Source organism: Heptranchias perlo, chromosome 12, assembly GCF_035084215.1.
Source record: "Heptranchias perlo isolate sHepPer1 chromosome 12, sHepPer1.hap1, whole genome shotgun sequence".
NCBI lineage: Eukaryota > Metazoa > Chordata > Chondrichthyes > Hexanchiformes > Hexanchidae > Heptranchias > Heptranchias perlo.
In genome coordinates, this window is record NC_090336.1 from 9565287 (window position 1) to 9589247 (window position 23961).

General features: G+C 45.7%; 1 protein-coding gene across 2 annotated transcripts in view; it reads left to right on the plus strand.

Annotated features, from left to right (window-relative positions):
* pdhx (pyruvate dehydrogenase complex component X) overlaps positions 1–23961 on the plus strand; it is a 205286-nt gene that overhangs the window by 175737 nt on the left and 5588 nt on the right. For both annotated transcript variants that reach the window (XM_067993632.1, XM_067993633.1), the window contains one exon: positions 21859–21923. In XM_067993632.1, the coding sequence (XP_067849733.1) occupies positions 21859–21923 (65 nt within the window). The remainder of the gene's footprint in view (positions 1–21858; positions 21924–23961) is intronic.

Here is a 23961-nt window from a genome sequence, read left to right on the forward strand (position 1 = left end):
GCACAGTGTACTGAAGCTGTCTCTAAAGTTTTCTTTTATTTCCAATTGTTTTAATGACAGTTGGCTCCTTGCCATTTTGTTTTGGGTAAGAACAGTCACCAACAAACCAACTGACCTAATCTGACAATGAATCCTTCAGTAAAATGAGTTCCCAGAATGAAGCCCAAGTGCTGCTGCTCATTAGTGAACTGATGCATTATGTCAGAGTGGCAAAAGGAAGGTTGGTGGTCGAGGGAGGGTTGGAGGGGGGGGGAGTCGGAGGGAGTCACCTGGACCAATCTTCTAACTAATTAACAGGCAATTACAGGGCAGCATTGACCGAGCCCCCGGAGGAGAAACCCATAATCCCAGCTAGGGCAAAGTGAGTGGAGTAGAGGCTGTAATAGAAAGGAGTGAAACTAACATTAAAGCTACACTGTGACAAGAGTATCAATCAGAATGAACACATTCTGTAATGCTACCGTCGGCAGGGTGGTCTATCAGTACAGGTCTTCAGAGGTTATTCAGAGCCGTTCAGGCAACTTAGTCTGCCACCTGCCCCTTCTCCCTCCCTCCCAAACCTCTGTAAACTCCTATTTTTCACGGCCATAAATTATCAGTACCTAATCACCGAGGCTGATCCTTATGATATTATGGCTCATAAAGATTGACATTTCTTATCAACTGAAAAGAATCTTTGGGCTGGATTTTGCTGTGAAAATAACAGTGAGGCGAACAGCGCTCACCGTTATTTATGCGCAAATCGAACAGCAACGTCCGGCACGTGTGCATGCGCAGTTAAACACGAAAATCCGGAAGTTGCGGTCCGAGATGCACTACCCTTGTGAAAACGGAATCTCACCGTCTGGCTCCCCATTCAAATGTATTGAACAGTGTGAAGTTCCTCTTCTGATATCGTAGATACGGACTAAACTCATCACAAAAAGTTAGGGCTTGTCCATTCCAGTCTAAGCACCCTTTTAACGGCATGGTAAGTCTTAATTATTACCAAACAACCTCTCTGGCACTGAAAATTAAATTCTACAAGTGGGGAGTCTCAAACCTTCAAGTTTTAATTATTGTTGGAGATTTTTTTAAATGTAAATAAAAATTTTGTTTTTTTACTTTTTCTGTCTGTCTCTCTTATCTCTCTCTCTTAATCCAATCTTTCTTTCCCTCTCTTTATTTCGCTTACTGTACATGATTTGACATTGAATTCACTATTCTAACTTACAGTTCCTGGTTCAGAGTCTGTGCTGTTCATTAACAATTCTTCATTCTGATTGGTTAAGGAGATACACAGCAGCTTGCCCTGTTCACACAGGTACCAGATGCCCTATAGAGGGCGCCGGGCTGTTTGGATCTCCCACTGACAGCAATTTGCCGTGTAAAAGCCTATAGAAAGTCTATGGGCAAGTGCAAGTCTAACAAACAGTTAACGCTCACAGCAAAATCTGGCCCATTGTATTTTCAATTTCTAAAATTTTGATTGGATATGGGATGCGCCAACATCTCATTACTCAAAAACGCCACTGTTTGATATTAGCTGAATTTGTATTCCAACAGACCATCACGTTGTGTAGAGGTGAGAGAAGAATCTCCTATCAGACAGCGTGCTTTTTCTTGCATCCTGTCCCAAGTGAGAAGTGCTAGGTGCTCTCCCCAGATGTTCGAGCAGTGTTATAACCATAATGAATTTGGGCTTGTTGCTGAGTTAGCTTCCCTGATGAATCGTGAATTAAGATGCTGTTTGGTTTAGTACAAGGCCACACAGACTAGAAGGATGTAGGTTTGATTCCTGGTCCATGCTGAGCTAATTGATCTCCTCCGTGGTAGCAGTTGGGCTGTTACAATTATCCTCCATGGCTCTGGGCCAGGGAGAGGAAAGTACACGATTGTTGTCCAGTGATTCCTGCTGAAAAGATACAGAGGAAGGACACTCTTTTTACTCCCTTTAACTCTTCCATCGAGGTGGGCTCTTAAGTCCTTTTCTCTCTTATATTCTTTGCTCCTATTTTTTTTTTCCAATTATTTGTTATAATATTTTCACTCTTATCTAACCATGACTGTTGCTACTGCTGTTTGTTAAATGTTATCACTCTCTCCTGTAATGGTGTCTTCCTTTCTTTCCCCCATCCAGTCTCTTCCCTCCATCCCATGATCTCTGGCCAGCAGGAACAGCACTAGCCCATCAGTCTTCCTAACTCTCTGCTTCTTTCTTCATAGATACATGGGGAATTTGACCAGAGAAAGCAGGGGCATGAGCTGACAGGACTTTTATTTTAACAATGAGCAAATGCTTCCTGAAGTCAGCCAGGGTTCCCTATTCAGTGACTTCTGCTGGAAAGTATGCATTTGTGTACATTGGATCAGCCTCAGGCTCAGCTATGATGACTCCCACAATTGAATAGTCTGCCAAAGATTATTGTCTAAATTCACCCATAGCCAATTCGATGAGGTGATAAAGGAGACTCAGCTCCCTTGGAACTGAACAGTAGCATGAGTCAGCACCCCTGGGGGGAATAGAGAAGAAAATTGGATGAAAGAGGAAAAGTTGTTATTTTCCAGTGGAACATTACAGCCTGTCACCCCCCTCCCCCGCCCCCAACCCGTGCGCACAGTCAACGGCTGAGAATTACAGACGATATCTGGAAGCTAGTCCTGTTATATAGCATGCTGGTTAGATAGAACTTTTGTTTTTATATTTGGACTTTCTATATATCTGGCGTCTCAGTGTGTGACTGAGCACTTGAAGCTATGTGTATCTATGAGCATGTACCCTACTTGTGATTGTTTTGTTGTGAGGTGACGTATAACATTCACTGGCATTTTAAAAAAATACACACATCGCTTGGAGTTAGTTATCTGTACTGAACAGAAATTGGGTGTGGCTTTTTTTTTATTATGGATGGATGAAATAAGATAATGCAGGTAGATTAAATGGATGACAAGTGAATTTCAAACTACAGTGACAGTCACACCAGCAAAACAGAATCTTTCGACAAAGGCACACAGAGGACACATTTTAAATTCAATGTTTTGAGCATGTCAAGAGCCACTCAAAGCTTTGTCCTCAAGATAATTACAGGCTATTTGTCCATCTTATTTCATCCATCCAGTGAGATCCTAACAACCCCCATTGTGGCATCCAATTGTTTCTCAATAATTCCAGGGTATTTGCCTCCACTGCTCTATCTCAAACTCTTTTCCACAGTCCCCTAGTTCTACTCCCGCAGTTTAATGTTACATAATATTCTGGGTTAGCTTTTTCTGTACCCTTGACAATCTTATCTACCTGTTTGTCACTAAGATTGAGACCATCCGTTCAGCTGTCTCTGCCGCTTTCCTCCCTTGCCCTAGCCCACCAAGCCAAACTTCCCCTAAAGTTTCCCCCCCCCCACCCCCACCCCCAGCCCTGAACTTCATCTTTTTGTAGTTTCTCTTCTATCTCCCCTCATGCCCTCGCCGAGCTCATCTTGTCCATGAGGCCCACCTCCTGCTCCCTCGACCCTATTCCCACCAAACTGCTGACTGCCCAACTTCCCTTCCTGGCCCCCATGTTCGCTGTTATTGTTAATGGTTCCCTCTCCTCAAGTAATGTCCCCCTCTCCTTCAATTCTGCCGTCATAACCCCCCTCCTCTAAAAGCCCACTCTTGACCACTCCTTGCAAACTCCCGCCCCATCTCCAACCTCCCTTTCCTCTCCTAAGTCCTTGAACGTGTTGTCGCCTCCCAAATCCATGCCCATCTTTCCCGCAACTCCATGTTTGAACCCCTCCATTCATGTTTCCACCCCTGCCACAGTACTGAAACAGCCCTTATTAAAGTCACAAATGACATCCTATGTGACTGTGACTGTGGTAAACTATCCCTCCTCATCCTTCTCGACCTGTCTGCAACCTTTGACAGGGTTGACCAAACCATCCTCCTCCAACGCCTCTCCTCCGTCGTCCAGTTGGGTGGGACTGTAACCGCCTCATCTATCCAGTTGAAGCCGGAGAATCTCCTGCAATGGCTTCTCTTCCCACTCCCGCACCGTTACTTCTGGAGTCCCCCAAGGATCTATCCTTGGCCCCCTCCTATTTCTCATTTACATGCTGCCCCTCGGCGACATCATCCGAAAACACAACGTCAGGTTCCACATATACGCTGACGACACCCAGCTCAACCTCACAACCACCTCAGCTAACATGGGGGCCAGGAATGGAAGTTGGAAGAAGCCATTGTCTTCTGTCCCCATCACAAACTCCGTTCCCTAGCCAGCGACTCCATCCCTCTCCCTGGCCACTGTCTGAGGCTGAACCAGGCCGTTCGCAACCTTGCCGTCCTATTTGACCCTGAGTTGAGCTTCCGACCGCATATCCGCTCAATCACCAAGACCACCTACTTCCACCCCTGTAACATTGCCCATTTCCATCCTGCCTCAGCTCATCTGTTGCTGAAACCCTCATCCTTGCCTTTGTTACCTCCAGTCTCGACTATTCCAATGCTGTCCTGGCCGGCCTCCCATCTTTCACCCTCCATAAACTTGAGCTCGTCCAAAACTCTGCTGCCCGTGTCCTAACTCACACCAAGTCCCGTTCACCCATCGCCCCTGTGCTCGCTGACCTACATTGGTCGCAGGTCCGACAATGCCTCGATTTTAAAATTCTCATGCTTGTTTTCAATTCCCTCCATGGTCTCACCCCTCCCTATCTCTGTAATCTCCTCCAGCCTACAACCCTCTTGAGTTCTCTGCGCTCCTCCAATTCTGGTCTCTTGCGCATCCCTGATTTTAATTGTTCCACCATTGGCGGCCATGCCTTCAGCTGCCTAGGCCCTAAGCTCTGGAATTCCATCCCTAAACTTTTCCACCTCTCTACCTCTCCTCCTTTACGACACTCCTTAAAACCTACCTCTTTGACCAAGCTTTTGGTCACCTGTCCTAATATCTCTGTGTGGCTCGTGTCAAATTTTGTTTGATAACCCTGCTGTGAAGCGCCTTGGGACGTTTTACTACATTAAAGGCACTATATAAATGCAGGTTGTAGTTGTTTAAGATCACCTCTCTGTCGCCTCCTAACTTTCTCCAGTCTTCCCTCATTATTCAGATCCCTGACATTGGGGATCAGCCTCGTGGCTCTTGTTTCTTGACAACCAGAACTGGAAGCAGTATTCAAAGTGCGGTCTGACCAGACCACCGCAAAGTTGATCATTGCTTCCTCTGACTTATATTCTACTGATTTGACTCTGTACTTCAACATCCTATTGGCTTTGTTGATTGCTGCTCTGCATTGGTTGGATGTGTTTAGTGTCATGTCTAAGAAGACTCCTATGTCTTTCTCAATTTCATCCTGAGCTATTTCAACACCATTTATGGAGTATGTATGCATGTCATCGATTTCTCCTTCCTATGTGTAGCACATTGAACTAATTTGCATTAAATTTCATCTGCTATTGTGCTGCCCACTTATATATTTTGTCCAACTCATTCTGAAATTTCTGAGTTGCTTCCTTTGAATCTAATACCCCTCCTAGTTTGGTGCCTCCTTTGAATCTAATACCCCTCCTAGTTTGGTGCCTCCTTTGAATCTAATACCCCTCCTAGTTTGGTGCCTCCTTTGAATCTAATACCCCTCCTAGTTTGGTGCCTCCTTTGAATCTAATACCCCTCCTAGTTTGGTGCCTCCTTTGAATCTAATACCCCTCCTAGTTTGGTGCCTCCTTTGAATCTAATACCCCTCCTAGTTTGGTGCCATCTGCAAATTTGATCACTTCGCATTTAGTTTCAAATCCAGGTCATTTATGTAAATTAGAAATGGTAGTGATTGCAGCGCCGAGTTCCAGGGCATCCCACCGAGTGCTCCCCCCTCCCCCCACCCTGACATAACTCCTGTAATGGGTAGTTTTTGTTTCCTGTCCTTCAGCCAATTTTTAAAATCCATTCCCAGCGTTTACCCTAAATTTTGAGTTTAATTAAATATCCTTTTGTGTGAAACTTTGTCAAATGTTTTTTGGAAGTCGGGGTAAATATTGAATCCACGCTGATCTTGGCCCTCTTTGTTAACTGTTTGTGTTGTCTTAAGTCTTAACAACAGAAAGAAAGATGAAAATGTGAACTAGAAATAACAACTTACCATCCAAACACCGGTTTGTCTTTTTTATTGTTCCCCCGATCTTAATTTCTGTGACAGTTTTCTTTTTAAAAAAAAATCTCTTGGTGAAACAGACCTTTAAAGAGAAGTTGGAGGAGTGTGAGCAATACTTCATGGGACACAGTAGTACTAGGATGTTGGGATGGGGGTGGATGATGTTAGCTGCTGAGGACCGCAGCTCAGGGCTGAATACTAGAGATGTGGGGACAGATGAATATTCCTGATTATCTCTAGGGATCAGGGAGTGAGGAAATTTCCCTCAGGAAATTGGATGGGTGGAGTAAAATCCATCATCCCATGAAAGGGTCTGTGGCAGGAGGGGACCTGATAGGCCTAATGGGCTTTTCCAGTGCAACGCCCACCACTTACACTGTCAGCGCTTATCACAGGCAGCCGCCTTTAACGGGCAAATAGTGCGAACTATTTGCCATTACCATAGGAATCAACTACAAGGGTGCTATTTAAAATATAGCATGGACTGTTTTGGGCAGTTCAGTAGGTTCTTCGCACCTTGTTAATCCCCTGTATTTATCGATTTACACACTGCTTCGCACCACCCCTCTCTGTGCGGTGTTCACTTTATACGCACTGGATATTTCTGTGACAAACTGTTCTGAGTTAAACTGAAATTGTATGGTCGCAGAAATGAAGATATCGGAGATTAAAATATCTAAAGAATGACTACAATCTCGCGCATTACAAAAGCTGGACCGCTGTTGTAGACAGATGCACATATCCTGAAGTTACTTGATCTGGACATAATAGGATGCATGAAGATAAATGAAAATATATTAGAGTTTTAAGTTTACTTGGTTTCAACTGTTAGCTTCAAATGTGAGGCACTGGTGATTATATATTTCTATAATGAATCAGAGATTGGTTTTACCGTCCACTGCCTATAGTGGGTAAATCCCAGTAACACCAAGCGGTGATGACTGTACCATGCTGTTGCATGTTCTAATGCTATGACCGGGGAAGGCGGCAGGCCAGGCGGCCTGTATGATGGTGAGGTCAGCCCAGCGGCAACTAGCTGGCGGATTGTTCCCGAGCTGACCTTTGCTCAGTGTCCCCTGATGATGGTGTGGGGGAAGCACAAGTGCAAGTCACACAATAAAATTCTAAATTCAGACAAAAGTACAAGTTCAAACAGGCAGATCTGCGGCAGGTAGAACAAAAGGCAAAATAACCCAAAAGCACCTATTTTGGGTGGGATTATAGATTTTTTTTTAAAAAATGAGCGTCACTCTTTGTTTTGCTTTGAAGTTCCAGGATCTTGCTTTCAATAATGAAATTACTGTGCACAAGAGTATTGGAAATGAACTTGTAAGCTTGGCTAAGCTGAGTTACTGCCAGTGGATGAATGCTGCCAGGATCTCGGTACGAGTGAATGCAAGGTGGAGCCCGAACACAAACACCATGTATACAATCGAGGGATTGTCATATACAGTAAGAGGCCAGGTGTCAGCCAACACCCACCTGTGAGCTCCTGGCTGTCGGAACGTTTGCTGTTAACCTCTCCGATTAAAGCTATCCTGCTGCTCCATATACTTATAGCTCTTTCCATAGATTTTGAAGAGAAATTTTGACAGTGACAGCATACCTGTCAGTTGTTCCAGCCTTCCAGAAGTTTTAGGAGTGAAGCACCACATGTGGTACTTAAATTTCTCAGTGCTGAGCTCAGTCTGCTCTTTGCACCCAATCATTTCTCCATTCATTTCAGTGGGACCGAGGCTTTGATTAGGGCAAGCTGTTCCTTTATTAAAACTGCAAGTTTAGCATTGGTACGAGTGATTTCCACTTTACACTGGTGCTCAATTTGCAGTGTTAATCTGGAGTCAGGGCCCATCCTGACTCCCTAGAGAAGGGAATCTTGCACCACATGGAGTGCAAATCCACTGCAGTGTCAAACCTGGTTTACAAAGTACTCAGGACTACATTGAACCCTCTCCCCCCACAAACACGTCTTAAACTTTGCTGACCTTAAAATCAATGTTTAGAAAGGGGGGATTCTTCCATCCCCAGCCTGAACATTTACATTTTAACTGCTTGGAGACAGCTCTGTACGTGCGTAAATCCGGGTATGCACAGAGCCCCCTCTTGGGCAGAGTTGTAACCAGGCAAATGCCAAGCAATGTAAACGTGGTACAACCTGGCTGAAACTGACATGTAGCTATGGGGCTCGTGGTTAGCTGCAGTGTAAATGACCCCTTACAACATGTTTGTTGCACTCTACAGATTGTTACAAGAAGGTAACAAGGATCTGCTGAGTGAGAGGATTAAGTGCTGGTTTTTGATAGTTGTTGGAACTTTCAGAGTTGCTGTGCTTCATAGCATTAGAGGTAACGGAATCCATTAAAAAAAAAGCCTAAATTCCATGCTAAAACCAGCCTTCCTTGTAAAAATCAACTTCCTCTTACAGTGATTGACTGTGTAATCGAAAGAATAGAACCTGCATTTATATAGTGCCTGTCATGACCTCAGGACATCCCAAAGCGTTTTACAACCAATGAAGTACTTTTGAAATGTAGTCACTGTTGTTACGTAGGAAACACGGCAGCCAGTTTGTGAACAGCAAGGTCCCACAAACAGCAATGAGATAAATGAGCAGATATTCTATTAATACGATGTTGGTTGAGGGATAAGTGTTTGCTAGGACACCAGGAAACTCCCATGCTCTTCTTTGAATGTATATAATTAAATCAAGGAAATGAAAGTTTCACATCTGCAAGTGTGGTTCTGCTATCATTTGCAAGCCCAGGCTAAAGGACTGGTGGTGCCCTGCTGAGGAGTTTTAGCAAGCATACTTTCTGGAACTGCCCAGACACACAGTCTGCTGTAACACTGCAGTTCCTATATCTAATAATAAAATAATAAGAATTGCACTTAGATGGCATCCTACAATGTTGAACATCTAGCGCTGTACACACTTTGAGGTATATTGACCTTCATTATGTAGGCAAATGCAGCAACCATTCCGGACCAGCAATGTCCCACAAACAGCAATGAGCTAAATCACTAGTTAATCTGTGTTCTGGTAGCATTGGTTGAGGCCAGGACAGTGGGAGGCCTCCCTGCTCTTCTTCATATAGTTCCTTAGGATCTTTAACATCCACCTGAACCAACAGGATAGGTACATGGGGCCTCAGTTTAACATCTCCCCTGAAGGACGACAACACTGTCAATGCAGCACTCCTTCAGTCAAACCAACAACCTTCTAACCCAGAGAGGAGAGAGAGCACCACCAACTGATCCAAGCTGTCGCTTTGTGACCAGTGTTCACATGTTTCTATCTTAAATCTAAAGTAATTAGCATTACTGTAAGGCGGGCAGCATGTTGGAGCACCAGTGGGCTGCATTGTATTGTTCCATGACATGGCTTCATGCACACACACTCCACACTCCCCAATGGACTGAGGCCAATTGATGCAGTTTGGGTTTCAGCCCAACAGTATCATCTTTTCAGCCATGCCATTGAGTGAGTAACTTACCCCCAAAACCAGCTAAACTCCATGGTTTTCCTCTAAACTTACAAACCGAGTTACACCGAAGTAGATCAGGAGTCCCCTGGGGCCATCTCCCTCTCAAACAGATATACCGCTTTGGATACTGTTGGGGGAGATGGCTTATCAGGGGAAAGCAGCAAGAGCCAAGTTCGTGGCACCATGGTGGCTCTGCGACACAGGAGGGGAGGAAGAAGAGTGGTAGGGCTATAGTGATAGGGGATTCGATTGTAAGAGGAACAGACAGGTGTTTCTATGGCCGCAAACGTGACTCCAGGATGGTATGTTGCCTCCCTGGTGCTAAGGTCAAGGATGTCACGGAGCGGCTGCAGGGCATTCTGGAGGGGGAGGGGGAGGGTGAACAGCCAGTAGTCGTGGTCCATATTGGTACCAACGACATAGGTTTAAAAAGAAGGGTGAGGCCCTGCAAGGTGAATTTAAGGAGTTAGGAGATAAATTAGAAAGCAGGACTTCAAAGGTAGTGATCTCAGGATTACTACCAGTGCCACGTGCTAGTGAGTATAGGAACAGGAGAATAGACAGGATGAATGCGTGGCTGCAGGGATGGTGTAGGAAGGAGGGATTTAGATTCCTGGGACATTGGGACCGGTTCTGGGGAAGATGGGACCGATACAAGTAGGACGAGTTACACCTGAGCAGGACCGGGACCAATGTCCTCGCAGGGGTGTTTGCTAGTACTGTTGGGGAAGGTTTAAACTAGAGTGGCAGGGGGATGGGAGCCTGAGCGGGGAGTTAGAAGGGAGTAAAGTTGAGAGCAGCAAGAGAGGGGAAGACCCAGGGGAAATCTACAATACAAATAGTACAAACAGTTGTTCAAGAACAAGTGAAAGGGAAAAGCGTAGAGCAGCAGAAAGAAAGTGTACTTTAGGCACGACAGATAAAATAAAAACTAGAAGGCGTAAGGCGATTAACCCAGCATCAAAGCTGAAGGTCAGGCTAGGGTGCGTGGCCCAACTAAGAGTTCTATATACAAATGCACGGAGTATAAGGAATAAATTAAATGCCGGGTATGGCAGCATAGTGGTTATGTTACTGGACTAGTAATCCAGAGGCCTGGACTAAAATCCAGAGTCATGAGTTCAAATCCCGCCACGGCAGCTGGCGAATTTAAATTCAATTAATTAATTAAAATTCAATTAATTAAATAAAAAAAATCTGGAATTAAAATACTAGTATCAGTAATGGTGGCCATGAAACTACTGGATTGTCGTAAAAACCCATCTGGTTCACTAATGTCCTTTAGGGAAGGAAACCTGCCGTCCTTACCCGGTCTGGCCAAAATGTGACTCCAGACCCACAGCAATGTGGTTGATTCTTAATTGCCCTCTGAAATGGCCTAGCAAGCCACTCAGTTGTAAAATCTCGCTACGAAAAGTCAGAATAAGAATAAAACCGGACGGACCACCCGGCATCGGACCACAAGGCACCGGACACGACAACGGCAAAAAAACACCAAGCCCAGTCGACCCTGCAAGGTCCTCCTTACCAACATCTGGGGACTTGTGCCAAAATTGGGAGAGCTGTCCCACAGACTAGTCAAGCAACAGCCTGACATAGCCATACTCACAGATTCATACCTTTCAGCCAACGTCCCAGACTCTTCCATCACCATCCCTGGGTATGTCCTGTCCCACCGGCAGGACAGACGCACCAGAGGTGGCGGTACAGTGATATACAGTCAGGAGGGAGTGGCCCTGGGAGTCCTCAACATTGACTCTGGACCCCATGAAATCTCATGGCATCAGGTCAAACATGGGCAAGGAAACCTCCTGCTGATTACCACCTACCGTCCTCCCTCAGCTGATGAATCAGTCCTCCTCCATGTTGAGCACCACTTGGAGGAAGCACTGAGGGTAGCAAGGGCACAAAATGTACTCTGGGTGGGGGACTTCAATGTTCATCACCAAGAGTGGCTCGGTAGCACCACTACTGACCGAGCTGGCCGAGTCCTGAAGGACATAGCTGCTAGACTGGGCCTGCGGCAGGTGGTGAGCGAACCAACACGAGGGAAAAACTTACTTGACCTCATCCTCACCAATCTACCTGTCGCAGATGCATCTGTCCATGACAGTATTGGTAGGAGTGACCACCGCACAGTCCTTGTGGAGATGAAGTCCCGTCTTCGCACTGAGGACACCATCCAACGTGTTGTGTGGCACTACCACCGTGCTAAATGGGATAGATTCAGAACAGATCTAGCAGCACAAAACTGGGCATCCATGAGGCGCTGTGGGCCATCAGCAGCAGCAGAATTGTATTCCACCACAATCTGTAACCTCATGGCCCGTCATATTCCTCACTCTACCATTACCAACAAGCCAGGGGATCAACCCTGGTTCAATGAGGAGTGTAGAAGAGCATGCCAGGAGCAGCACCAGGCGTACCTAAAAATGAGGTACCAACCTGGTGAAGCTACAACTCAGGACTACATGCATGCTAAACAGCGGAAGCAACATGCTATAGACAGGGCTAAGCGATTCCACAACCAACGGATCAGATCAAAGCTCTGCAGTCCTGCCACATCCAGTCGTGAATGGTGGTGGACAATTAAACAACTAACGGGAGGTGGAGGCTCTGCAAACATCCCCATTCTCAATGATGGCGGAGTCCAGCACGTAAGTGCAAAAGACAAGGCTGAAGCGTTTGCAACCATCTTCAACCAGAAGTGCAGAGTGGATAATCCATCTCAGCCTCCTCCCGATATCCCCACCATCACGGAAGCCAGTCTTCGGCCAATTCGATTCACTCCACGTGATATCAAGAAACGGCTGAGTGCACTGGATACAGCAAAGGCTATGGGCCCCGACAACATCCCAGCTGTAGTGCTGAAGGCTTGTGCTCCAGAACTAGCTGCGCCTCTAGCCAAGCTGTTTCAGTACAGCTACAACACTGGCATCTACCCGACAATGTGGAAAATTGCCCAGGTATGTCCTGTCCACAAAAAAAAAGCAGGACAAATCCAATCCGGCCAATTACCGCCCCATCAGTCTACTCTCAATCATCAGCAAAGTGATGGAAGGTGTTGTCGACAGTGCTATCAAGCGGCACTTACTCACCAATAACCTGCTCACCGATGCTCAGTTTGGGTTCCGCCAGGACCACTCGGCTCCAGACCTCATTACAGCCTTGGTCCAAACATGGACAAAAGAGCTGAATTCCAGAGGTGAGGTGAGAGTGACTGCCCTTGACATCAAGGCAGCATTTGACCGAGTGTGGCACCAAGGAGCCCAAGTAAAATTGAAGTCCATGGGAATCAGGGAGAAAACTCTCCAGTGGCTGGAGTCATACCTAGCACAAAGGAAGATGGTAGTGGTTGTTGGAGGCCAATGATCTCAGCCCCAGGGCATTGCTGCAGGAGTTCCTCAGGGCAGTGTCCTAGGCCCAACCATCTTCAGCTGCTTCATCAATGACCTTCCCTCCATCATAAGGTCAGAAATGGGGATGTTCGCTGATGATTGCACAGTGTTCAGTTCCATTCGCAACCCCTCAGATAATGAAGCAGTCCGAGCCCGCATGCAACAAGACCTGGACAACATCTAGGCTTGGGCTCATAAGTGGCAAGTAACATTCGCGCCAGATAAGTGCCAGGCAATGACCATCTCCAACAAGAGAGAGTCTAACCACCTCCCCTTGACATTCAACGGCATTACCATCGCCGAATCCCCCACCATCAACATCCTGGGGGTCACCATTGACCAGAAACTGAACTGGACCAGCCATATAAATACTGTGGCTACGAGAGCAGGTCAGAGGCTGGGTATTCTGCGGCGAGTGACTCACCTCCTGACTCCCCAAAGCCTTTCCACCATCTACAAGGCACAAGTCAGGAGTGTGATGGAATACTCTCCACTTGCCTGGATGAGTGCAGCTCCAACAACAGCCATGATCTTATCAAATGGTGGAGCAGGCACGAGGGGCTGAATGTCCTACTCCTGTTCCTATAGTCCTATCTCCTTTCAAACCTAGCAAAACTCCACCTCCCTCCTCTAAACACCCAAATTCAACCTCCCTCACACCCAGCTAAACCCAGTCTTCCTCCTTTGCGATTTCATTAATGTCAGAGATCTAGCGTGATACATTCTGAACTTGATAACATTACAATCCAGTTTTTCAGAATGTTCTAGTTTGAAGATTTTGCTCCCCTTGCCACCTCTCTTGTCTTAACTCTGCAGCAATTCCTCTAACTCGACTAAGGTTCTTGCTGTATTGGTGACAGGGTTAACTTAGCCCACACAAACCAGTAGAATAGCCAGTATCAATCTCTCCAGACATCCTATCCGAGTCCCTCTGCCAGTCCCCTGCTCTTGTATCCAAACTAATTGCTGTTACCATGGATACAACATTCTTATGTAGATTATCCTTGGCGGATTAATTTAGGAGCTTTGTGTGTTCCTGGATGACATTTCAGAGCTATTGACTTTTCTTTTTTAAAAAAACTACTTTATGATAATTGAAGAGTTTTCCAGAACCTGAGTTTGCAGTAAAATTTCTGGCCTGTGTGGCAAAGCTTTAGTCACTGTTGAAGCCACTGTGCCTATTTAATTCAGATAATGAGAAGTGTAGGCTTTTAGAAAAAAATCTTAAACAATGTATTTTAAACTTCTTTTAAACAAGAACAACATGTGAAACATTTCACATAAAGCATTATAAGCAATTACTCCCGGTGCCACGCGCTAGTGTATAGAAATAGGAGGACAGAGCAGATGAATGCGTGGCTGGAGAGATGGTGCAGGAGGGAGGGCTTTAGATTCCTGGGGCATTGGAACCAGTTCTGGGGAAGGTGGGACCTGTACAAGCTGGTCGGGTTGCACCTCAACGGAGCTGGGACCAAAGTCCTTCGCTAGTACTGTGAGGGGGGGGGGGGGGGGTTTAAACTAATTTGGTGGGGGGTTGGGCACCAGGATGTAGTATTGGAAAGGAAAAACAAGGTGCAACAAAGGATCGGGGGAGAAAGATAGCACTAGAGTAAGAAATAGTACAGTATTAGGTGGGATCAGACTAAGAGAGAATACAAGAGGGTCTAAGATTGGTTTACAGTCCATGTGTGTAAACGCACGAAGCGTGGTAAACAAGGTCGGTGAGCTGCAGGTGCAAATAGCCACATGGGAATATGATGTAGTGGCGATAAGAGACCTGGCTCAAAAAAGGACAGGATTGGGTTCTAAATATTCCAGGATACAGGGTGTTCAGGAAAGAAAGGGAAGGAAAGAAAGGAGAGGGGGTTGCAGTACTGATTAAGGAGAATATTGCAGTGCTGGAGAGAAAGGATGTCCTGGAGGGGCCAAGGACAGAATCTATTTGGTTAGAGTTAAGAAACAATAGAGGTGCCATGACACTACTGGGTGTATTCTATAGGCCACCAGCTAGTGGGAAAGATATAGAGGAGCAAATTTGCAGGGAAATTACAGAGAGGTACAAAAGCCATAGAGTAGTGATAATGGGGGACTTCAACTATCCTAATATAGACTGGGATAATAATAATATAAGAGACAAAGAGGAGGAGGAATTTTTGAAATGCGTTCAGGAGAACTTTCTTGACCAGTACGCTTCCAGCCCATTGAGGCTGGATTTGGTTTTGAGGCGGGCCAAGTGGAGCAAGTGTCAGTGGGGGAACATTTAGGGAGCAGCAATCATCGTGTCATAAGGTTTAGAATAGCTATGAAAAAGGACATGGACCACTCTAAAGTAAAAATACTCAATTGGAGGAGGTCCATTTTCAATGAGATGAGAGCAGATCTGGCCCGGGTAAACTGGAATCATAGATTGTCAGGCAAAACTGTAATTGAACAATGGGCGGCCTTTAAAAAGGTGATGGTTCGGATACAGTCTAGGTACAATCCCACGAGGGAGAAAGGTAAGGCAACTAAAGCCAGAGCTCTCTGGATGACAAAAGAGATAGAGAGTAAGATGAAGTGGAAAAAAGGGGCATATGACAGATGTCAGGTTGATAATACAAGTGATAACCAGGCAGAATATAGAAAGTTCAGAAAGGAAGTGAAAAAGGAAATAAGAGGTTCAAAGAGAGAGCATGGGAATAGACTGGTGACCAACATTAAAGGAATCCAAAAGTCTTTGACAGGCATGTAAAACAGTAAACTGGTAGTAAGAGGAGGGGTGGGGCCAATTAGGGTCCATAAAGGAGATCTACTCATGGAGGCAGGGGGGAAGGTCGAGGTACTAAATGAGTACTTTGCATCTGTCTTTACCAAGGAAGAAGATGCTGCCAGAGTCTCAGTAATGGACGATGTAGTTGAGATACTGGATAGCTAAAAATTGGTAAAGAGGAGGTACTACAAAGGCTAGCTGTACTTAAAGTAGATAAATCACCCGGTCCGGATGGGATGCACCCTAGGTTGCTGAGGGAAGTAAGGGTGGAAGTTGCAGAGGTGCTGGCCATAATCTTCCAAACATCCGTAGATACGGGGGTGGTGCCAGGGGACTGGAGAATTGCAAATGTTACACCCTTGTTCAAAAAAAGGGTGTAAGGATAAACCCAGCAACTGTAGGCCAATAAGTTTAACCTCGGTGGCGGGGAAACTTTTAGAAATGATAATCCGGGACAGAATTAACAGTCACTTGGACGAGTGTGGATTGATTAGGGAAAGCCAGCACGGATTTGTTAAAGGCAAATCGTGTGTAACAACCTGAGAGAGTTTTTTGATGAGGTAACAGAGAGGGTAGATGACGGCAATGCAGTTGATGTGGTGTATATGGACTTTCAAAAGGCATTTGATAAATTGCCGCATGGTAGGCTTATCGTCAAGATTGCGGCCCATGGAATAAAGGAGGCAGTAGCACATGGGTACAGAATTGGCTAAGTGATAGGAAACGGAGAGTAGTGGTGAACGGTCGTTTTTCCTTCTGGAGGGAGGTGTACAGTGCCGTTCCCCAGGGGTCGGTGCTGGGACCACTGCTTTTCTTGATATATATTAATAACTTGGACTTGGGTGTACAGGGCACAATTTCAAAATTTGGAGATATCACAAAACTTGGAAGGGTAGTAAACAGTGAGGATAGTGATAGATTTCAAGAGGATATAGACAGGCTGGTGGCATGGGCGGGCACGTGGCAGATGAACTTTAACGCAGTAAAATGCGAAGTGATACATTTCGGTAGGAAGAATGAGGAGAGGCAATATAAACTAGAGGGCACAACTCTAAAAGGGGTACAGGAACAGAGCGATTTGGAGGTATATGTGCACAAATCGTTGAAGGTGGCAGAGCAGGTTGAGAAAGCGATTAAAAAAGCATACGGGATCCTGGGTTTTATAAATAGAAGCATAGAGTATAAAAGTATGGAAGTCATGATTAACCTTTATAAAACACTGGTTCAGCCACAACTGTAGTATTGTGTCCAGTTCTGGGTACCACACTTTAGGAAAGATGTGAAGGCCTCAGAGAGGGTGCAGAAGAGATTTACTGGAATGATTCCAGGGATGAGGAACTTTAGTTACGTGGATAGACAAGAGAAGCTGGGGTTGTTCTCCTTGGAACAGAGAGGGTTGAGAGGAGATTTGATAGAGGTATTCAAAATCATGAAGGGACCTAGACAGAGTAGATAGAGAGAAACTGTTCCCATTGGCGGAAGGGTCAAGAACCAGAGGACATAGATCTAAGATGATTGGCAAAAGAACCAAAGGTGACATGAGGAAAAACTTTTTTACACAGCGAGTGGTTAGGATCTGGAATGCACTGCCTGAGGGGGTGGTGGAGGCAGATTCAATCATGGCCTTCAAAAGGGAACTGGATAAGTACTTGAAAGGAAAAAAATTGCAGGGCTACGGGGATAGGACAGGGGAGTGGGACTAGCTGGATTTCTCTTGCATAGAGCTGGCGTGGACTCGATGGGCCGAATGGCCCCCTTCCGTGCTGTAACCTTCTATGATTCTATGCTTTGGAGCAGGAGTTTCAGTCTATCAGAGGCAAGCTGCCTGTGAGAGACATGCACTGTTATAAGTCTTCAATATCAGGAGCCGATTGCACTGTATCAGAGCTGAATGACTGCGAGACATGCAAGACTCAGAGGGCCGATCTGGATCAATACTTAAAAGTCAAGAAGCCAAGTTGAGGCAACTTAGAACTAAAGCAGACATCAATGTTTTTATTGAATCATAAAGTGCCTTCCAAAATAGAACCCGCACTTGAATATATCATTAAGGAAATCTGTCTGTGTGCAGATCCAGATGAATTGCTGATGATAGTCATTGGTGTCTGCAGATCAGTAACATGCTTAATAGGACTGCTAATCTGTCATATGGAGGATTAGCACCGAAATCCTCACTCTAAAAGGGTTTTCAATTCATTAAAGCAGTGTTAGTTCATCCAGTGACACATTAAGTGGATGGGGCTTAATAAATCTTCCCCCTCACTATAAATGATATCTGAATTCACTATAATTAAGTTGCACAGTCATGACAAGTCATGCTGAACAAGTGAATATTTACCTCTGTCAGCCATGGGAAGAATGACTAAGGATTTATCGTGTTAGTGGATGATCTAGTAGCTCGAAGCCCAGTGTGTGAATCATTACTGTGGTAGGCACGTTGTTGAGATTGCTCAGTAGGAAGCGCCATTCAATTATTTATTTTTCAAACATTCGGAAAAGAAAATAGCTGATGGAGACAGTGTGTAACATTCAGTGGCAATGGGGAGCAGAAGAGGAAATAAAATTCCCAGGCAGCATTTGAAACATATGGAAAACTCCTTCCCTCTGTCAAGGAATAAAACAGGCTCTGCTCTTTGAAGATTATACTGGCGGCATGATAAAAGAACACTTGAGGTGTACCAACTGTTTAAAGTATGTGTGGTTACAGCATTTCATGGGCAGGCAATCAGCTAGGGCCTTCCTAAACCCTAGGAAAGTGCTTCACCGACTGCAGTGAGCCTCCAGAAGCTGCTTCGACACTGGGGAGGTGCAGGGGGCAGAACGACAGGTAAAAGTAGAGTCGGGGATGTTGAAGGATGCCCAGCAACTTTTAACGGGCTAGAAAGAGGTGAAAACTGGTGACTGATAAACAAAGGTCATCTCCGTGAGACAGTGAGAAAGCACTGCAAGAACAAAATAGCTAAGTAAGGCAGTGTAAAGGAACAGGAAAGATATGTGACCCAGAAAAACCTCCAAAATGGAGGGGTGAAATGGCAGGTGAATAGGGAAAACAGGCAAGAAAATGGGGCTCGAGCTAAGGTCTGACATCGCTAAAGTCACCGTTCAGACCAGAGGATGGCCGCAGGGAACTTGGGGTCACAATTACAGGGAAAAAAAAGGAGACACTCGGCAAAATGATCACTTGATCTACGGTTGGTCTCCCCATTGTGCAGGAGACTGCACTGTGAGCAGCTAATACAGTATGCATAGTCCATTGTCTCAGAATGGAGTGGGAAAAGGTGAATGGACACTTTGCAGCTGGGAGAGTGTCAGAGGAAGGGCAGCCAGACGTGGGGGTGATGGAAGAGTGAACAAAGGAATCCTAGGGGGAACGGTTCCCTGGAAAGCAGAGCAGAAGGTGGAAGATGTGCTTGGTGGTGGGATCATGTTGTAAGTGGCTGAAATGGCAGTAGATATGTGGAGGGTAGTGAGATGGAAGCTGAGGACAGGGTCACCCTGTTTATGTCAGTGGAGAGATAGCAAATGGGGCAGACGTGATCAAGGGCTCTGTCGACGACAGCCGAAGGATTACCTGACTCTAGGAAAAGGGAAGACATTTCAGAAACTCCGGTGCAGAGAGTGGAGTTATCAAAACAAAATGGAGATGGAGGGACTGGGATTAAGTAATGGAGACTTTACATCAAGCAGCTATAATCCAAGAAGCTATGGGAGTCAGTGGGCTTGTATAGATGTCTCACGGTAAACCCATTGGCAGAGAAAGAATGAGTGAGTCTAAGAAGGGAAGAGAGAGAGGGGATGGATCACAAAAATGGATGGGTGAAAATTGAAAACATAGTCAATGAAATTCTCCAGGAAGTAGCATCAACACAGTCATCAGTGTAATGGAGAAGAGGACAGGGAGAGAGCCTGAGTGGGATTGAAACAAAGAGAGTTCCATATATCCCACCAAAAGACAGGAACTGGGGCTTAGACAGATTTCCATAGCAACACTTTTTATCTGAAGGAAGTGAGTGGAGTTAAAAGAGAAGCTGTCAGGTGAGAACAAGCTCAGCTAAGCAGAGGATAGATTAGGCCATTGTTCAAGAAAGAAGCAGTGAATCAGAGACCATCTTGGTACAGTACAGAGGTCCAGTATATGCACAGTGACAAGGAGATGAATAGGATACAGGATATGGAACCGTCAAAGCAGCAGAGAGCATCTGAAGCATCACAGATGTAGGTATGTAGAGACTGGACAAGGGGGAAAGAATAGTGTCATGGTGAAAGGAGACTTGTTTAGTGGGCAGGATCAAACTGAATCACTGGGTCTGTAGAGGCTGTCCTATTTGTAAATCTTGGGGAGGAGCTAGAATCGAGCTATGCAGGCTTAGAGACCATTGGGATTGGAGGTATTGGTGGGAGTGGGGGGGAGATGATAAGAAGTGAAATTAGTGATAGTCTGGGAAATGATGGTTGGTGTTCAGTAGTAGAGTGGTAGTTTAAAGGGAGATAGGGAGAGGAGTCATGTCGTTGGTGATTGGCTTCACCCGAGTATAGGTGCTTCCACCACACTGTCAGCAGGTTTGTTGATGATAATGTCTGTTGGAACTGGAAGAATGGAGAGCTACAAGTTCAGAAGGAGATAGCTCACGATGAATAAGGGAAGCAGAACAACTCAGCTGGCTGATATTACAGACAGGAAACAGAGAGTAGGAATAAATGGGTCTTTTCCGGGTGGCAGGCAATGGCTAGTGGGGTACCGCAGGGATCAGTGCTTGGGCCTCAGCTGTTCACAATATATATCAATGATTTGGATGAGGGAACCAAATGTAATATTTCCAAGTTTGCTGATGACACAAAACTAGGTGGAATTGTGAGGAGGATGCAAAGAGGCTTCAAGGCGATTTAGACAAGTTGAGTGAGTGGGCAAATACATGGCAGATGCAGTATAATGTGGATAAATGTGAAGGAAAAACAGAAAGGCAAAGTATTATTTAAATGGTGATAGATTGGGGAAAGTTGATATACAAAGAGACCTGGGTGTCCTTGTACACCAGTCACTGAAAGCAAACATGCAGGTGCAGCAAGCAATTAGGAGGGCAAATGATATGTTGGCCTTCATTGCAAGAGGATAGGAGCAAGGATGTCTTACTGCAGTTATACAGGCCCTTGGTGAGACCACACCTGGAGTAGTGTGTGCAGTTTTGGTCTCCTTACCTAAGAAAGGATTTACTTGCCATAGAGGGAGTGCAGCAAAGGTTCACCAGCCTGATTCCTGGGATGGCAGGATTGTCGTATGAGGAGAGACTGGGTCGACTTGGCCTTTATTCACTCGAGTTTAGAAGAATGAGAGGGGATCTCATTGAAACATATAAAATTCTGACAGGGCTAGACAGACTGGATACAGGGAGGATGTTTCCCCTGGCTGGGGGGGCCAGAACGAGGGGGTCACAGTCTCAGGCTACAGGGTAGGACATTTAGGACTGAGATGAGGAGAAATTTCTTCACTCAGAGGGTGGTGAACCTGTGGAATTCTCTACCACAGAAGGCTGTGGAGGCCAAGTCACTGAATATATTTAAGAAGGAGATAGATAGATTTCTAGACACACAAGGCATCAAGGGGTATGGGGAGAGAGTGGGAATATGGTATTGAGATAGAGGATCAGCCATGATCATATTGAATGGCGGAGCAGGCTCAAAGGGCTGAATGGCCTACTCCTGCTCCTATTTTCTCTGTTTCTATGGTCAGGGTCTCTGAGGTCATTGTGCAGTTATTTCACTATGGTTCTTTTTTGTTGAAGTACTAGATGGCACTGGTGTGATCTGGATCTTTAACAGCCAAAAGCAAACCAAAAGGCAAGTTTCACGTCAAGATCTCTCAAGCTGTCGCTTCTATTTTTTATTCTGTTTCTGGTCGGTGTGGAGATCCAATTTGCTACTTGCTATCTGACTGATTTCAGTTTAGGTCATTATGTTAGTTCTCTGGGAAAATGGTGTTCACAAGATGTTTGTGGTGTTACTGAGAGTACATAGAGAAACAGTTTGCTCTTTGGTTGCTGGGGAAATCCCTCTCCAGCACATACTGTACTTCAGGAGTACTGTGAAATGAATTAACAGCTGTGTTTATAATTACATTCCAGGCACTTGCAGAGAAAGCAAGAACAGGAAAGCTGCTACCCGAGGAATATCAGGGGGGATCCTTCAGGTAAAACACCATCGACCATGCAGTTTTATCTCTAGCGCTCTCCCTTCAGTTGCAGGATTTTGAAACAGTGGGAGCCTGCAGTTTTGTTGAGTTAGGGCATGTTTATTTTCCTGGATCCTCTTATTACACTTTTGTTCTCCGTCCTTTATCAGCTATGGCCACATTGTAAGTGGTAAGCGATTCAATGGCCTGTATAAAGTTTGCCTCATTACCAAAGTGAGGCACCGTGTCCAGCATACTTTGCATATACTGCGAGTTGTCTGGGTGATTTGTGGTTGCTGATGTCCCAGTAAAGCTGGCCTGCATGATCCTGATGCCAGCTGCTCTTGTGTTGCTCCTTGAGGATAACACAGACATCCCAATGAAAGAAAGTGTAAGGTGCACAAACAATATAAAATATGCACCTTGCGATGGTTTCACTCAGGTATGACCACCTTAAACCTAGGCAACAGGATCATTTGGTAGGGTATCTAACTGCATTGACAGCCCTCCCCAGCCGTTGGTGCAGTACAGATGCATGTAATATATTCTGGAAACAGATTGTTTACAATGTCAACTGTGAATTAAATCTCAACCCATTTGCAGAGTTGACATAAAGCTTCTGGGCAAAGTCATTGCACGTTAATGGTCAGAACTGTGTGATACCTGCACAGAAAAAACAGACCCAAGTCCGAGTACAAAGGCCATTCACCTTGATCAGATAGAAAGGGAAATGACATTATCCACAGCACTGTCACACTGACACTCACCATCCACCCCCCTAAACATTCACTCCCTTCACCGGCGCACTGTGGCTGCAGTGTGTACCATCCACAGGATGCACTGCAGCAACTCGCCAAGGCTTCTTCGACAGCACCTCCCAAACCCGCGACCTCTACCACCTAGAAGGACAAGGGCAGCAGGCACATGGGAACAACATCACCTGCACATTCCCCTCCAAGTCACACACCATCCCGACTTGGAAATATATCGCCGTTCCTTCATCATCGCTGGGTCAAAGTCCTGGAACTCCCTTCCTAACAGCACTGTGGGAGAACCTTCACCACACGGACTGCAGCGGTTCAAGAAGGCAGCTCACCACCACCTTCTCAAGGGTAATTAGGGATGGGCAATAAATGCTGGCCTTGCCAGCGACGCCCACATCCCATGAACGAATAATAAAAAAAACACTTTCAATGCAGGACCCCATTTCTGAATGATATACACCAGTTCCCTTTGTCCAGTTACCACTTAGGTTAAAACTGAGCTTTTGAGCTAATTGGCCACATTCAGAATGGTTCACGTGATACATCATGATATAAGGGGGCATCCAGGCCTCGGAGGCAGTGCAGAGAACAATGAGGCTGATCCCTGGAGTCAGAGGGAAGAGCTATGAGGGGGATTCTGATAACCTAGCCTTGAAAAGAGACATCTCAGAGCGGATACTTAATAGGATAGAGAAAGTAAATCTGAAACAGAGCCTTCAGATATGTCCAGGCAGCAGGAGAATTGAACACAGATTCAGCATTGTGAGGGGTGGATCTAGGGCAGATTTCAGGAAGTGTTTCTTAACGATCAGTGGGTGGACTTGTTAAACAGGGAGGGCATCCTGTTACAGATTCATGTTTTTTGTGTAATGTAATTTCTTCCTCTGCTGATTTTACCTGTTTGAATTTCGAGGGCTGGCCTCAGAGCGACTGTTGGTGGATAATTCCATTTTTAAAATTCGTTCATGGGATGTGGGCGACGCTGGCGAGGCCGGCATTTATTGCCCATCCCTAATTGCCCTTGAGAAGGTGGTGGTGAGCCGCCTTCTTGAACCGTTGCAGTCCGTGTGGTGAAGGTTCTCCCACAGTGCTGTTAGGAAGGGAGTTCCAGGATTTTGACGCAGCGACGATGAAGGAACGGCAATATATTTCCAAGTCGGGATGGTGTGTGACTTGGAGGGGAATGTGCAGGTGATGTTGTTCCCATGTACTTGCTGCCCTTCTCCTTCTAGGTGGTAGAGGTCGCGGGTTTGGGAGGTGCTGTCGAAGAAGCCTTGGCGAGTTGCTGCAGT